This window comes from Heterocephalus glaber, unplaced genomic scaffold, assembly GCF_053883595.1.
Source record: "Heterocephalus glaber isolate CG9 unplaced genomic scaffold, H.glaber_assembly_v1.0 deba00000943, whole genome shotgun sequence".
Classification (NCBI taxonomy): Eukaryota; Metazoa; Chordata; class Mammalia; order Rodentia; family Bathyergidae; genus Heterocephalus; species Heterocephalus glaber.
The window spans coordinates 1,052,534-1,069,289 of record NW_028258175.1 but is presented as its reverse complement, the minus strand read 5'-3'; the positions used below and the strand labels follow the sequence as shown (position 1 = coordinate 1,069,289).

Sequence of the window (16,756 nt, the reverse complement as noted above, 5' to 3'; positions counted from 1 at the left end):
GCGCAATATCCCTTGCCTACCCCCAGCCTCCAGCCCCCTCTTTTTTGAGGCAGGGTCTCACTAGGTTTCCCAGGTGGGGCTTAAACTTGTCATCCTTGTGCTGGCCTTGAACTCACTGTGGAGCCCAGGATGGCCTTGAACTTACTGCAGTCCTCCTCCTTTGGCCTACTGAGTGCTGGGATGACAGACTGTGTGCTCCCACACCTGGCTCACTTTATTTTTTTAATTTTTTGAGATGAGATCTTCCTTTGAACTCACTGTGTAGCCCAGGCTGGTCTCAGACTCACAATGATTCTCTTTCTTTACTGCTGGGATCACAGGCATGCACTACCACACCCAGCTTTGGCTCACTTTATTTTTTATTTTATTATTTTTCATTTTTTCCAGTGCTGGGGATTGAACTCAGGACCTTGCACTTGTGAAGCAGGCCCAGTGCCACTGAGCTCACATTATTTTGAGACCAGGGTCTCACTATGTTGCCCAGGCTGGCCTTGAAATTGGGATCCTCCCAAGAAGCCGGTACAGGTATTCCTGCAGATATTTCTATAATAACTTATTTGGGGGGTTTTCTAAAAGTCCTAGAGCAGCGATGGCAAACCTTTTAGATCTTTCAATGATAAAAACAGCCCATTGCAGCACACATGCTATAGGTTCGCCACCACTGTCCTAGAGTGTAAGAAAACCAGAATTTTAATTTATATGCCCTTAATAACTATTTTAGTAACAGTTGTTTTTTATATTTAAAACTGTTCAGAATAGAGGAATTCAAAGTCTTTGTTAAAAGTGTTCAAATTGGGCTGGAGGTCATACCTAAGTGGTGCGCTTGCTTAGCATTTGCAAGGAGACCTAGGTCCAGTCCCCAGCATGTAAAAAACGAAGGCCAAGCATGTCCACCTGTAATCACAGCTACTTGGGAAGCTAAAGCGGGAGAATTACTTGAACCCAGGAGTTCAAGACCAGCCTGGGCAACTTGCTGAGATCTCATCTCAAAAAAGAAAATAAAAGTGTTCAGACTTACTTATCAGAAGTGCTATAGGAGTTATTTTTGTGTTTGATGAGAGGTGAACTAGATAACCCCCTAAGAAAGCCATGACCATAGATTTGTTGATGTCTGTCCTGGGACTCTGTTCTGGTTCTAGCTGGTATGAGTATTATAGCACTCATGAATCTCATGCTCTTAGATCATTGAGGATTACACACACACACACACACACACACCCATGGTCTGTCAGCATCTTTCTGTACCCTAATTAGACATGAACAAGTCAGACCCCAGGCAGGAACACTCTGAACAGGGAACCTTTAAGGGATGAAAGCATTTGGAGTTGATTCTTTTTGATTCCCTAGGCCGAAAGCCTGATTACCTTTCGACTACAGCCTCCCAGTGCTAAGTGTTCTTCATGTTCCAGGTTGTGGCTAGCTCCCTCTACCCTAATATCTCTTCAGGAAAGTTGCAGACTTTGGCAGTGCTGTTACGGCAGCTCAAGGCAGGGGGCCACCGAGTGCTCATCTTCACCCAGATGACGCGAATGCTGGATGTGCTGGAGCAGTTTCTTACCTACCATGGCCACCTCTACTTGCGTCTGGATGGATCTACCAGAGTTGAACAGAGACAGGTAACTCGGCATCCACAGCCCTTTAGAGGCTCACCTCACCTTTTGTCTCTTTTCCTCAAGCCTTGAACTACCAGATTGGGCCCTGTTAAGCCTTGGACCATTTTTAGGGATAAGTCTCCCAATACGATCTTTTTTTTCCTTTCCTTCTAGGCCTTGATGGAACGATTCAATGCAGACAAACGCATATTCTGCTTCATCCTTTCAACTCGAAGTGGGGGTGTGGGCGTGAACCTGACAGGAGCAGACACAGTTGTTTTTTATGACAGTGACTGGAATCCTACCATGGATGCTCAGGCCCAGGATCGCTGTCACCGAATTGGCCAGACTCGAGATGTCCACATCTATAGGTATTGTCCAGTCTCCCTTCACCTTACATCCACCTTCTTCTCTTTTTCTCCCTCTCTCCCTCCCTTCCCTCCCTCTCCTTCTTTCCTTCCTTCCTTTCTGTTTTTGAGACAGGGTGTCGCTATGCAGGCTGGCCTTGAATTCACTATGTAGCCCAGGCTGGCCTCAACTCACAGTGATCCTCCTGCCTCAGCCTCTTGAGTCCTGGCCTTATAAGCATGTGCCACCATGCCCAGCTACATTCTCTTTAATGATAGGAGTTCCTTAGTATATTTCAGTGTTTCCACTTGGCTTCTGTTTCCTAGGCTTATCAGTGAACGGACTGTGGAGGAGAACATCCTAAAAAAGGCAAATCAGAAGAGAATGTTGGGAGACATGGCCATTGAGGGAGGCAACTTCACCACAGCCTATTTCAAACAGGTATAAAATAAGATCTCTTTGCTGGGGCAGAAGAGAACTCCTGTGCTTATAGGAGTTTCTGTTGCTTATTAAAGAGTTGTTGCCTTCATCTTCACAGACCTGACCTCTGCACCAGTGGCACCTCTGAAACTCTTAGAAACTATTCACCTGTAGCCCTGGCACTAGCATTTCACTGGCTGATACCTTCCTTCTGTTGTATCCAATAGCAGACCATTCGAGAACTGTTCGATATGCCTCTGGAGGAGCCGTCTGGTTCATCTGCACCCTCTGCCCCTGAGGAAGAAGAGGAGGCTGTGGCCAACAAGCAGACCCATATTCTGGAACAGGTGAAAAAGAATGAGCAGTCCTAAAATAGGGCTACTGCTTACAGTACATGCTGTCTTGGGTCGGGATTTAGCTCAGTGGTGCTGCGCCTGCCTTGCAAGTGCAAGGTCCTGAGTTTGATCCCCAGTACTGGAAAAAATAAAGTGCGAGCTGTCACTTGGCTGCATTTGTTCATAGGAAAGAACTACTTTCCAGACTATAGTCAGCCTTTGATAGTTTCAAGTATGTTGCTTATTGATTCACAGGATTTGGAGCTCTGAGTGCAAGGTTTAAATTCAGCTGCTTTTTCGTTTTTTGTGGTTTTTTTGGTACTGGGGATCAAACTTGGGTCCTTGTGCTTGCACACCAGGTGGCAAAACCACTGAGCTAAATCCCCGGCCCACAGCTGCTTTTTTTGAAAGTAGGGTTTGTGGGCCGGGGATTTATCTCAGTGGTTCTGCCATCTGCCTCAAAAGCACAAGGACCCGAGTTCAATCCCGGGTACCAAAAAAATAATAATAATAAAATTTTTTTAAATAAATAAAAGTAGGGTTTGTACTGTGTTATCAGGCTGGTTTTGAACTCCTGGGTTCAAGCAGTCCTCCAGCCTCAACAGTAGTGCTTCTTAATAATTGTTTTTGTTAAGCCAAATTACAAATGTGTTCCTCTTCTTAGTCTTACATTCCATATCTCCAAAATGCTAATGAGGAAATAGCAACTCTTAGAATTAAGTGATCTGATGCATGTAAAAAGTGCTGATTGTGCTGGGGATGTAGCTCAGTGGCGCTGTGTCTGCCTGGCAAGCACAAGGTCCTGAGTTCAATTCCTGTACCAAAAAAAATGCCTGGTAGCAAGGCATGGTGGTACACACCTGTAATTCCAGCACTCAGGAGGCTGAGGCAGGAGGATTGCCACAAGTTTGAGGCCGCCCTGGGCTATAAGGCTTCAAGAACAGTCTGAACTACATAGTGAGACCCTGTCTCAAAAAGCAAAAAAAAAAAAAGTGGTGCCTGCTAGCTGGCCTGGTGGTCAAGGCCTGTAATCTTAGCACTCTGGGAGGCTGAGTTGGGAGGATCACAGGTTGAAGCCCATCCTGGACTACTTACAGACTTAGCAATACCCTGTCTGAAAATTTAAAAAATGTGCTGAGGATGTTGGCCAATGTGAAGACCCTGGGTTCAAGTCTCAGCACCACCAAAAAAAAAGTGCCTCGTATATGATACAAAACCCTATTTTCCAAATTGAAGTATAATAGTCACTTGGAAAAGTTGTTCAAAGGATTGGTTTCCCGACTCCATCACAAATTTGACTGAATCATTTCTTTTTGAGTATTGGATCTGTGTATGTTTTTTCAAAATTCTCCAGGTGTAGACAGATGTTTAAGAACTATAGGATAGAGCATCATGGAAGTGTTTTTCCCTATGGAGTGTCATCTTGTTGCTGGACATGCTCTAAGCCACTTCTCTCAGTGGCTTCAGTGTGAATTCCTTTGATACTCATTTCAAGAAGAGATCAGACATGATTAGTATGTTTTCTTCAGCCATCTCAGTGCAAAAATTAACTACAAGCCAGGTGTGGTGGTGTATGTCTGTAATCCCAACACGGGAATGGTGAGGCAGAAGGATTGCAAGTTTGAACTCAGCCTAGGCAATTTAGTGAGGCCCTGTCTTTAAAAAAGGAGTTGGGCTGGGGATTTAGCTCAGTGGTTTTGCCACCTGCTGTGCAAGCGCAAAGACCCGAGTTCGATCTTCGGTACCAAAAAAAGAAACTCAGGCTAACTATAATGGAAAGAACTAGAGCCAACCGTTTCTAAAGTAGCCTTTTGTCCCTAGCAGGAGTAGGAGAGAAATCCATTTCACCCTATCTGGACCACTGAATTGTTTTGGTCACTGTGGGACCCTTGAAGGCTGTTGCTGTTACAAATCTAGTTCTATGTAAATTTGGCCTCATATTTTTGCCAGAATCAAATCACAGGATGTAATAATCCTTAAGTCATTTTTTTCTTTTCTGTACACTCTAGGCATTGTGTCGGGCAGAGGATGAAGAAGATATCCGTGCAGCCACCCAGGCCAAGGCTGAACAAGTGGCTGAACTTGCAGAATTTAATGAGAATGATGGATTTGCTGTGGGCGAGGGAGAGGAGGCCAGTCGAGTAGGAGCTGATGATGAGGAGATGTCCCGGGCTGAGCAGGAGATTGCTGCCCTTGTAGAACAGGTCAGTGCTGGAACCACTAGTTCTTGCCTTCATAACATTTTCCCTTGGATTGAAGGCTCTTTTTGGGGGTCCTGGGCACCAGATCACTATGTTCATAGTGTCTGCTTCACTCTAGCTCACCCCCATTGAGCGATACGCCATGAAATTCCTGGAAGCCTCTTTGGAAGAAGTGAGCCGAGAGGAGCTCAAACAGGCAGAAGTGAGTAGTTCTAGGGCCTGGGGTTTGCAGCTGAAAGCTGCTGTTCTTAATCTTTGTTCTACTTCTACTGACCACCCTGCGGGCTCTGTTGGTAGGAACAAGTGGAGGCTGCCCGAAAAGACCTGGACCAAGCCAAAGAGGAGGTGTTCCGCCTACCCCAAGAAGAGGAGGAGGGGCCGGGGGCTGGGGATGAGATTTCCTGTGGGACTAGTGGAGGCAGCCACCGACGCAATAAGAAGGTCAAGGGCCCAGAGAGGCTGGGGACTCGTGTCAGTGAGCGTCTTCGTGGAGCCCGGGCCGAGACTCAAGGGACAAATCATACTCCTGCCACTTCTACCCATCATGCCCGCAGCACTTCCACTCCCCCCCGCTGTAGTCCTGCCAGGGAACGGGTTCCCAGACCAGCACCTAGGCCTCGGGCTACTCAGGCTTCAGCTCCTGCTGTAATTCCTGCCCCTGTTCCTCCCGAAGTTCCTGTCCCAATCCCTGTCTCGATACCCATTTCAGCCCCAAACCCAGTAACTATTCTTCCTGTCCATATCTTCCCTTCTCCCCCACCTCCGCATATTCCTCCTTCATGTTCTTCTGCCTGTACCCCTCCTCCAGCACCTCATACCCCACCATCAGACCAGACCTCTCTCTTAACTCCTCCTTCTCTTCTGCTTGATTCACCTTCTGTGCCCATCTCTTCCCCAGTTAATAACCTCTCATTGGGCTTGGGGCCTGAAGCAGAACTTTGTGCACAAGTGTTGGCATCTGCAGAGCCCCTGGAGATGGCTGGTATGACCAGTTCTGAGACTTCCCCACTTACTCTTATGCCTCCTAAGGATCTGTTACCAGTTGCTGTTGAGATCCTGCCTGTGTCAGAGAACCTTCCTCTCATCCCTTCTGCACCCAGCCCAACCCCAGAGGCTGGCAGCATCCCCAATGGTCAGGAGCAGGAAGTACAAGATCTTGCTGAAGGGACCATCCTCACAATGCTGGGTTGTGAGGAGTTGCCCACGGGTTTGAGTGAGAGCAATGGGCTGGAGCTCCCACCTTCACTACCATCTGATGAGCCACTCCAGGAGGCTAATAGGAATGTGGAAGAGTTGGTAGAGGTTCAGACCCCAACTTCCAGCCCAGAGAAGCCACAAGAACTTGCTACATCTACAGTTACAGCCCCATCAACCTCATCTTCAGCCACCTCCTCTCCTGAGGGTCCTTCACTTGCTCGGCCCCCTCGGCGTCGCACCAGTGCTGATGTAGAAATTCGGGGTCAGGGGGCTGGTCGACCAGGGCAACCTCCGGGCCCCAAAGTGCTTCGAAAGCTGCCAGGACGGCTAGTAACTGTGGTGGAGGAAAAGGAGCTTGTGAGGCGCCGACGTCAGCAGCGAGGGCCTGCCAGCACCGCAGTGCCTGGGGTCCCTGAGACTGGTGCCAGCCCAGGAAGCCCACCCACCCGCAGCACATCTGGGCCAGAATCCTCCCCTCCCCCCAGTGGGCCCGGTGAAGCTGCTCTCTCCTCACTGCCCACCCTAACTCAGCAGCCCTTCGTAGCTCGGCGTCACATTGAGCTAGGGGTGGCTGGCAGGGGCAGCCCAGAGAACGGAGAAGGAGCAGTGCTTGCCATCTCTCCACCTGCTGTGAAACGTCGGAGGGGGAGGCCCCCCAAGAACAGGTCTCCAGCAGATGCTGGGAGAGGGGCAGATGAGGCACCTTCATCCACCTCTAAAGGAAAAACCAATGGGACTGACTCAGTCCCCGGAGTTGAGACCCTAATTGTTGCAGAGCCTGTCCTGCGGCCTCCTGGACCCCTTCCAGTTCAGAGACCAGAGACCGTCCTGTCACCTGTGGAGAAAAGAAGGCGGGGGCGGCCCCCCAAGGCACGAGATTTGCCTGTCCCTGGGACCACTTCATCTCCAGGGGACGGCAGCCTAGACAGCCGGACACAGCAGCCCCCACCACTGCCACCACCCCTGCCCCTGCTAACCTGTCCTCCTGCTCCTGTCGCCAACACTGTCACCACAGTCACTATTTCCATGTCCCCACCCAAGCGAAAGCGGGGCCGACCTCCCAAGAATCCACCCTCACCTCGAGCCAGCCAGCTCCCTGTATTGGACCGTGACAGCTCTCCTGTTCTTGAGAGCTGTGGACTGGGAAGGCGGCGGCAAACCCAGGGCCAGGGGGAAAGTGAGAGCAGCTCCTCTGATGAGGATGGAAGCCGCCCCCTGACCCGCCTGGCTCGCCTGCGACTTGAAGCAGAGGGGATGCGGGGACGAAAGAGTGAAGGGTCCATGGTGGTGGCTGTGATTCAGGATGATCTGGATTTAGCAGATAGTGGGCCAGGCGGGTTAGAATTGACACCTCCTGTGGTCTCGTTAGCCCCCAAACTGCGCTCGACCCGGCTACGCCCAGGGTCTTTAGTGCCCCCACTAGAGACTGAAAAGGTGCCTCGCAAGCGGGCAGGGGCCCCAGTTGGTGGGGGTCCTGGGTTGGCAAAGCGGGGCCGCCCACAACCCCCAAGTCCCCTGGGGCCTGAGGGTTCAGTAGAAGAGTCTGAGGCCGAAGCCTCAGGTGAGGAAGAGGAAGGGGAAGGAACCCTACGACGCCGGCCTGGCCCCCGCAGGCTCATTGGGACCACCAGCCAAGGGGACCAGCGAATCCTGCGCAGCAGTGCCCCTCCCCACGTGTCTGGCCCTACCATTAGTCACAGAGGCCGGAAGGCCAAGACGTGAGTGGGCTGCCCTTCCACCTAGGCTTTCCACCGTGGCCACTCTCCCTCCTCCATGACCAGGCCTGACTCTGTTAACCACTACTTGAAGTCTTGAGAGGGAAAGCCTCCAGGGAGACAAGGCCCTTCTCCCTTCTTTCCACCAAAGTAGGGGATAGGCGACTGCTTATTGTGGAAATGGGGCTTAACACAATCCTGCTTCCCTTCCACCTACATGGCTGGGCAGTGTTAAGGGTGGCAAGATAGTCTTTGTCCCACCCCCTTGTACTTGATTCCCCAGCTCTCTTTCATAGCCCCACCCCCTTAGGGGAAAGGGGAGGGGGTTCTCTACAATGAGGGTTTTTTTCTTTTTTTTTTTTTTTTTTTTTTTTTTTTTAAGAAGGAAAAATAATAAACTTAGTTTCTGTACAAGCATCCGCGTAAGGAAGCTTCTGATTTTCTGGTGTGGAGGGTTGGGGGGGGCGACTTGGGCATCATTCATTTCCCTTTCCTCTTGGAAAGATTGTGGACCTGATCTCTAACCCGATTGTATGCTTTTGAGGTAGAAACTTCCACCCTCAAGAAAAGGAGTGACTGGCAGATTTGATCTGCTGGCAGGGTGTGTTTCCCAGAAGTCTTAGCTGTAATTCATTCAGATACACCCTCTTCCCGAGTCTATCGCTTTGGTTCCTGATCTCCCTCAGCTTTCCAGTGCCTTAGCCTTTTTCTTTCTTCCAACCAACCCTCTTGTTGAAGTGCTTTCTTTCCTTTCTCCAGAAGAAAGGCACCCTACCTACTGCTAGCTTCCTCCTGTGGCCCTCCGCTCTCCACCTAGCCAAACTGGTTTGAGTCAGCCACACCCCCTTCCCTGCTCCTGGGGCTCTTCCGAGGATGGCTGGCCAGTTAGCCCCACCTCTGGGCTTGCCTTGGAGCCCTGAGGCAGCTCCATCCACCTGAGCCAAACCAAACCTGAGGCCGGAGCCAAAACTCAGGGTTCCTCAAGGCCAGTAGCCAGATAAGAGCCCCTATTCATGTTTACATTTTTTTGTCAACTCCTGGGCCCTCTCCTTTGGTTCTCTCCCTGCTGTTTTTCTTACCTGAGTTCTGTCCTCATACCTGACTCTCTACAGCTTTGTGGTGTACATCATTCTTTGCTCTCTGCTTGTTTTGCCTCCTGTACCCTTGCTTTTTTAAAAAATTGGTACCAGGGATCAAACTCAGGACTTTGCACTTGGGAGGCAGGTGTGGTGCCGCTGAGCTAAATCCCCGGCCCACCCTTCCTGTCTTGTTTGCAGGGGACCACAGGACTTGATTTTGCCTAGCTGTGGTGGAATGGTTGGATGTGAGAGTGGAAAGGAGGTTTGGTACTGAAGCTTAGAGGGCCTGAGAAGTAGAAGAGAAGTGAGTAAGTAGGGTAGCATGCAAGTGTGTGAGGGTAATGCGTCACTTGGACTCTGTTGCTGTTCTTTGTGGTCTGGGTTTAAATGTAGACAGGAGATGGCAAGGAGTCATCATAGAAAAAAAGGCCCCAGCTTGGAGAAGCGAGGGCTTTCTAGTGCTTGGTTTTGTCAGCTGTAAAAAAGGTTTAGATGTGTACTTTCCCTTTTCTCCTCCATCTCTAGAACTGTTGTTTTCATGTGAAGTGGTTCCTTGCTTGGAGTGGGGTGCAGGATGTAGAGTCCTGCTCATTGACTCAGCCTCTGGGGAATCACTTGGTCTTGAGTGTTTAAGATTCTGTATCTTCTGCTTCTCAGTTGCACTTTTCAAAACAGTAATAGGTACACATTTGCTTACAACAAAACTCAGAAATTTAAGCTGAGGGATAAGGATTCTAGCCACACATTTCCTCTCCTGGTCTGAGTCACTGGAGGAACTCCCAAGTAAGGCAGCATTCCTGAGAGCTGAGCTGGGCAATGAGGACATCAGGCTCTGAGAGGGGTGGAGTCAGCAAGCCAGGTCAAGGGTTCCTTTGTTGGGCTTACCAGTGCCTTGACTGTATCGCCCACAGGTGATGGAGGATGAGGAGAAGGCAGTGGAGACTGTGGTGGGCAACATGGCAGCTGCTCCTCCATCCCCCCATCTGCCGCTGCTGGCCCCTCCTCCGCTGCTTGGCAGCTACTAGCATTATTTGTGGCTGCTCTTGCCTGGGAATCATGGCTCTTGTGTTTGCGCTAAAGGTGAGGAATGCAGTTTCTATGGGAGTGGGGCCTGGGTATAAGGAATGGTCTTGAGTATCTGACCTGGCTACACTGATGAACAATTTCTGTGTCAGGGCCTAGTGCAAGAGTAAGATAAGAGTCAGGTAGGGTTCCTGCTGTCAGAGGACTCGGTCTATACAAGAGTTGGCTGTGAAAATAATTACCAGTAGGGTGCAGTTCACAGTATCATGACAGAGGAAGCACAGGGTACTGAGGAGGCCAGGAGAGATGTGTGTGCTTTGGTAGCACAGGTGACTGGGAAGATTTCCTAGGAGGGAAAGGCCAGTGTGTCCCAAGACCTGGACTATTTAGCATGGCCGGTCTATTCAGAGGAAGCCAGAGAATCCAGATTGTGGAGGGCTTCTGATTTATGCATAGGAATTTTGACTATGTTGAAAGTACTGGGAATCATCAAACGTTTGTGCAGGAGGGAGGGACATGGTCAGATTTGTGTTTCAGAAAGATCCACTGTCAAGGCCTACATGGAAGGTGAATTGGATGGTGCAAGAGTAGAGGCGGCTGAGCAACAATAAGAGCACTTTTTATTTAAGAGTCTGGAAAGAGCCAGGCTTGGTGGCACACGCCTGTAATCCCAGCCCTGGGATTGCTAGGAGTTTCAAGGCCAGCCTGAACCACATAGACAGACCCTGTCACAAAAAAGCAAAGCAAGGGGCCAGGGATTTAGCTTAGTGGTTCTGCTGCCTGCCCTGCAAGTGCAAGGACGGAGTTCAATCCCCAGTACCAAAAAAAGCAAAGGAAAAGTCTGGAAGAGCCAGTGGGAAGAGCGTGTGATGGTGCACGCCTGTAATCCTAACACTATGGAAGGCTGAGGCAGGAGGATTGCCATGAGTTTGAGGCCAGCCTGAACTACATAGTGAGACCCTGTCTCAAAAAAGAAATTTAAAAAAAGAGTGGAAGAAGCAACGGGGTCTTTGAGAGAGCTTCAGTTACACATATACACCTTTCGCTTTTTTTTTTTGGAGGTGCTGGAAATTGAACGTGGGGCCTTACATGTGCTAGGCAAGTGTTCTAGGGCTGAGCTACATACCCAGCATTCACATGTACCTCTTAGGCTACTCAGGCTAATCTAAACACGCTGGAATTTTCTCGCCCCTAGATGTTTTTTGTGGTTTTTTTTTTTTAAGAGTAGGAAAGGGCTGGGGATTTAGCTCAGTGGTTCTGTCGCCTGCCTTGCAAGCGCAAGGACCTGAGTTCGATCCCCGGAACCAAAAAAAAAAAAAAAGTAGGAAAAATTTCTGGGGGAGAAAGAAAGCTTCTGCCTAAGAGAGACAGAAGGGAGACTGGAAAGTGGATTCCCCCTATTTTTGTTTTGATACAGAGTCTCACTATGTAGTTCAGGTTGGCCTTGAACTCTCACTATGGAACCCAGACCAGCTTCCAACTCAGAGTGATCCTCCTGTCTCACCCTCTCAAGTTGCTGGGGTCACACGTGTGTGCCACTGCATCTGACCCTAGATGTGTTTTCTTTTTCTTTTTTTTTGGTACCAGGGATTGAACTCGGGTCCTTATGCTTACGCAGCAGGCGGTGAAACCACTGTGCTAAATCCCTGGCCCCCTAGATGTGTTTTTAACAAAACTCAGGATGTGGTGTAGCTCAGTGGCAGAGTAAGCTGGCCTAACACTTGTGAGGCCCTGGATTCTGTCCCCCAGTCCCACCAGAAAAAAAAAGAGTAACTCACAAACTATCTCTATCACCGTAAGAATTTCTGGCTTTTTTTTTTCTTTCTTTTCTTTTTTGGTACCAGGGATTGAACTCGGGACCTTGCGCTTGTGAGGCAGGGTGGCGAAACCACTGAGCTAAATCTCTGGCCCAATTTCTGGCTTTTAAACTGGGGATGGTGCATACCTTTAATCCCAGCACTCTGGCAGGCTGAGGCAGGAGGATTGCCAAGTTTGAAGCCAGCCTGAACTGCATAGTGAGACCCTGTCTCAAAAACAAAAATATCTCTGGCTTTCATTAGGGAAAAATCATAAAAAGGATCCCTGATGGTGAGAAAGTGATCCCCATTGAGCTATGAACATAGGGTCTGACTGGACATGAATCAAAAATCAGTTCCATGGGCCAGGGATTTAGCTCAGTGGTTCCGCCGCCTGCCTCACAAGCATAAGGTCCCAAGTTCGATCCCCCGTACCAAAAAAAAAAAAGTTCCAAATTCTGCTAGGTATGGTGGCGCCCACCTATAGTCCCAGCACTTGGGAGTCTGAAGCAGGAAGATCACCAGGAGATCAAGTCCAGCCTAAACAACACAGTGAGACCGTTTTTTTTTAAAAAAAAAAAACAAAACACCTGAGTGACTGGAATGGGTAATGGGGAAGGGAATAAGCCAGGTGTAGTGGCATGCACCTGTGATCCCAACACTTGGGAGGCTGAGGCAGGAGGAGGCCAGCCTGAGTTACATAGTGAGACCCTGTTAAACTAAAAAGGGGGGGGGGGTAAGATTATAGTGCACTTTCTTTTTTGTTTTTGTCTTTGGAGACGGTCTTGCTATGTAGTTCAGGCTGGCCTTGAACTGACTTTGTAGCCCAAGACTGGCCTTGAACTCAGGCAGTCCTCCTGCCTCAGCCTGAATGCTGAGATTATAGGCATGCGCCACCACACCCGGCTTATAAAGTACTTTTTTAAGGTACAGTCTGTTTTGAGACAAGGTCTTGCTATGTAGTCTAGACTTGCCTTGACTCACTATGGAGCCCAGGCTGGCCTTGAACTTGTGGCGATCTTCCTGCCTCAGCCTCCCATATGCTGGGATCACAGCCATGCACCACCACACTTGGCTCCTTATGTGTCATCTTGTGAGCTAACTGTGGCCACTCTGAAAAGTAGGGTAAAAATGGGTTCATTATTTTGCAGATGAGGCCTAAGAAACCAGAAAGGAAGGCGAAGTGGATGTGAGGTTTCAAGCTGTGACGTATGGGGGAGTGGAGTGGGGCACTGGGTACTTGGCGGGCAGAAGTAGGGGAGAACCTAACTAAGCACCTGCCCCCACAGGCAGAAGAGCGCCACAAGGCAGGCGGCTTCGAAGAGGGCAGCGCGCTGGGGGGCCCAGTTGCGGAGGCTCATCCTGGCCAGCTTTGCCGTCTGGCTTGCTGTCCTCCTGCTGTGCCCTGGGCTGCTGTGGCTGCTCTCCTACGCATTCGCTCAGGCTGAGGGGTAGCTGGACGTGCTGGAGCCACCGCTCGAGTGCTGAGCTCTGGCGACAGCCATGCTCCTGGCTCTCAAGGGCCTTTCTAACAAGCGCAGCGCCGAGACGGGAGGAAGGTCGGCCAGGTGTTTCAGTGCCCTCCACCTTTTGTCTGCCCTGCTCTGCTCTCCCTGGGGGCCCAGGAGGGGATTGACCACCAGGCCTAATTTTATTAGAATCTGCTTTGTAATAAAAACCTCTTTTGGTGTTGCAAATGCTCCTGTCTAATTATTCTCTCTGCTCTCCCTGGGGCCTTTGGGGAGAAGAGCTGGACATGTGACCATTGGCAGAGCCTGGAGCTAGTCTCTGGCCTCTCTAGGAGCTCCATGAGAGGGAAACAATTGCTTTCTTCTAGAAGTTTCCCTTCTTGGAAAAACTCACAGCTTTTCCCTTCTACATCAGCAGAAACCCTGAGGCTGGAGAGGAAGTGTAGTAGCAGAAGCTACTATTTACTGGAGTACTTATGCCAGGCTGTGTTCAAATTATATTTTTTCTTCATAATGATTCAGTGGTAGGTGTTGAGACAGGGTCTCGCTTTATAGTTCAGGCTGAACTTGAACTCATATTTAGCCCAGAGTGGCCTCAACTTTCAGCAATCCTCCTGCCTCAGCCTCCTAATGCTGGGTTCACAGGTGTGTGCCACCATACCCAGCAGGTTCTTCTTTTATAGTTGAGGAAATGGGCACAGATTTGCCCATGGTCTCTCAGCTGCTCCATGGCAGAACTGGACTGAAAGTTTGGCTCCAGAGTTGAGAGAAGTAAAAGGGTTGGGTAACAGTAACAACTACCCTATAGATGGACATTTGTATGATGATGTGAATTTTCCTATTTATAATCTTTGGCCTCATCATATTTTAAATATTTTTTTTAAATGAGACGTATATCACATAGGAAAGTACCCAAGCAATACAGCTCAAATTAACACACAGCAGACATCTGAATAGCCAGCCATCAAGAAACTGATCACTGGGGCCGGGGATTTAGCTCAGTGGTTTCGCTGCCTGCTGCACAAGCTCAAGGGCTTGAGTTTGATCCCCAGTACCGGAAAAAAAAAAAAAAAAAGAAAGAAAGAAACTGATCATTGCCACCACCCTAAAGCTGCTCTCACACCCTCCCGATCTCTTCTTCCTTTCTTCCCACAGGCTGTCATTCTGACGATGTAGTGTAATTCTGCGTTTGAACTTTTTTTTCATGGTGCTGAAGATCAAGCCCACAGCCTCTCACTTGCCAGGAAAGTGCTCTACCACTGAACTACACCTTCAGCTTCCATATGTATTCTTGTACATCTTGCCTCTTTGGATGGTTTTTTCATTTCCTTTTTTCTTTTTTTTTGTGGTACCAAAGATTGAACTCAGGACCTTGTGCTTGCCAGGCAAGTGTGGCACCACTGAGCTACATCCCCGGCCCGTTTTTTTGGTTTTATGAGGGTAGGGTCTTGCTGTATAGCCCCAGGTGGCCTTGAACTCATGAACCTTTTATCCTAGCTTTTCAAGTGTGCCACCATGTCTTGCCTCTTACCCAATATTGAGATTTCATCAATACTCAATTCAGTATAGCTATAGTTTTCAGTGCTGTTTATTTATTACATGGATATATCAGTTCATTTTCTGTTGAGTTATTAGAATGTTTCTGGTTTGGAATATAAATCATGCTGCTATGGCTTGCCTTTTTTTTTAGGTACTTAGGACTGAACCCAGAGCTTTCATACTGAGCTGTATCCCCAGTACTTTTTGTGTGTGTGTGGTACCAGGGATCAAACTCAGGACCTTGTGTTTGTGAGGAAGGCACAGTGCCACTGAGCTAAATCCCCAGCCCTTCCCCAGCCCTTTTTTTATTTTGAGACAGGGTTTCACTAAGTCACTACCTTGCCCAAAATGGGCTTGAATGTGGAATCTGCCTGCCTCAGCCTCCCAGAGTGTTGGGATTACAGGCCCGGCTTTAGATGTTTGTGTACATGTACTCTGGGAATGGAATTTTTGGGTTACCTCACCATAATTTAGCAGAGCACCTACAGGAATTAGTTGTGTACACTGAAGTTAGGATTAGAGGCACATGATGGCTGTTTTCAGTGTTCCAAAGTGTTCTGGAAAGGAAAAGTACTGGGGATTGACCAGGGTCTTGTGCATGCTAGGCCAGTGCTCTACACTGAACCAGTTGCCCAGGCTAACAATGAACTTGGAGCATTCCTGCTTCAGCTCTCCAAGGAGCTAGTATCAGAGGTGTGCACCACAGCTGGCTTGGTAACATTCTCTCCAGTGATGCCTTTTCTGTTTAGGGTCTGCTTGAGAATCCTCACGGTACTTAGCTGTCATTTCTCTTTAGTCTGCTTCAAGTTTTGGATAGTTACTCATCCTTTGTCTTTCATGATGTGTTTGAAGCAAGGCCACCTCACATCAGAAGGCATATGAATGCTGGTTTATCTTGCTAGTGGTAGTAGTAACAATTTGACTACTGTAGTGTCATATTTTTGCAAAGTAATGATCCTTTTTTTTGTTGTGTAATTAAAAAGAAATTAACCTGTTCTCTAGCAAATTTCACCAGTATTTGTTTTTGTTTTTGTTTTGTTTTGGTACTGGGGATCGAATTCGGGACCTTGCACTTGCGAGGCAGGCAGTGGAACCACTGAGCTAAATCCCCGGCCCTAAGATCTATTCTTAATCATTACTCCAATTTCAGTCAATCATAGGGTCCTTCTCCTTTTCCTATTTCAGATTCTATATTCCTACAGTAAGAACCCTAGCTTCCAACTACATTAATATTTTGTTTTAGGATAATTATCCCATTATACTACCAAACATCAAAACTTCAAAAATTTCTTTGCAATTCTTCTGTCTTTATATTACTATAAAGCCAAAGCAGTCCATAAAAAGTTACTTGGATTCATTTCTCTCCCTTTATATGGTTGTGATCCCAAAGGGACCTTTCTAAGATAGTAGCAGTTGGAATACTGGTTCACTCTCTTCCTCTTTTGCTGGTTCTGTTGTCATTCCAGAGCCTCGGTCTTAGACCTTCAACAAATATCTGTTGTATGATCAAGCTGAATGCCAGGGCTGAACTGATTTTGAAATCTCTCCTGTAAATCTTTAAATCTGGTGGGCTTAGAGCTGGTTGAGGTTGATACAGTCCCATGGCTTTGGTGTGTGTGCGCGTGTGTACCACTGGGAAAGTGTATAAATCTAGATGGTAAGCACTATGGCTGGGGAAATATTAAAGAGAAGTCAACGGCCACAGGACAGGAGGCTGCTTCTGGCCGTATAAATCTGCACCGAAGTGCCAAGCGTGCCCCACGCTGCGCGCGCCCAAGTTGTTTTAAGGGCAGAAATCTGCCCCACCAAAGAGGCTTTTTGGACCAGGTTGCTAAAATAGAAGACTCGAATTCAGATAAAGATGTTGGAAACAGACGGGGGCCCTACCCAAATCAGGGAACTGAAGATTTCAGGAAGTATTCCGTCGCTCCGGCCCAGCATTCACGCTTCCGGTTAAACCTAACTCCCGGCTTCAATTTAAGCCTCCAACACCCTTGACGTAGGTTCCGCCCTCTGCGGCAGATGACATAAGTTGATTGGTT

At 48.6% G+C, this 16,756-nt stretch overlaps 2 protein-coding genes across 5 annotated transcripts in view; both read left to right on the top strand.

Annotated features, from left to right (window-relative positions):
• Srcap (Snf2 related CREBBP activator protein) overlaps window positions 1–8,185 on the top strand; it is a 44,300-nt gene extending 36,115 nt beyond the window's left edge. For all 4 annotated transcript variants that reach the window (XM_004856180.4, XM_004856181.4, XM_004856179.4 and 1 more), the window contains 7 exons: window positions 1,447–1,616; window positions 1,767–1,963; window positions 2,267–2,381; window positions 2,588–2,707; window positions 4,705–4,899; window positions 5,015–5,098; window positions 5,194–8,185. In XM_004856180.4, the coding sequence (XP_004856237.1) occupies window positions 1,447–1,616; window positions 1,767–1,963; window positions 2,267–2,381; window positions 2,588–2,707; window positions 4,705–4,899; window positions 5,015–5,098; window positions 5,194–7,815 (3,503 nt within the window). In that variant the 3' untranslated portion in view covers window positions 7,816–8,185. The remainder of the gene's footprint in view (window positions 1–1,446; window positions 1,617–1,766; window positions 1,964–2,266; window positions 2,382–2,587; window positions 2,708–4,704; window positions 4,900–5,014; window positions 5,099–5,193) is intronic.
• Window positions 8,186–8,232: 47 nt separating this feature from the next.
• Window positions 8,233–16,696, top strand: Tmem265 (transmembrane protein 265). The gene is given in 4 exon segments (XM_087208824.1): window positions 8,233–9,864; window positions 9,866–9,967; window positions 12,858–12,895; window positions 12,996–16,696. Coding segments are annotated over 4 exon segments (369 nt in total). The 5' UTR covers window positions 8,233–9,801; the 3' UTR covers window positions 13,162–16,696.
• Window positions 16,697–16,756: the final 60 nt, after the last annotated feature.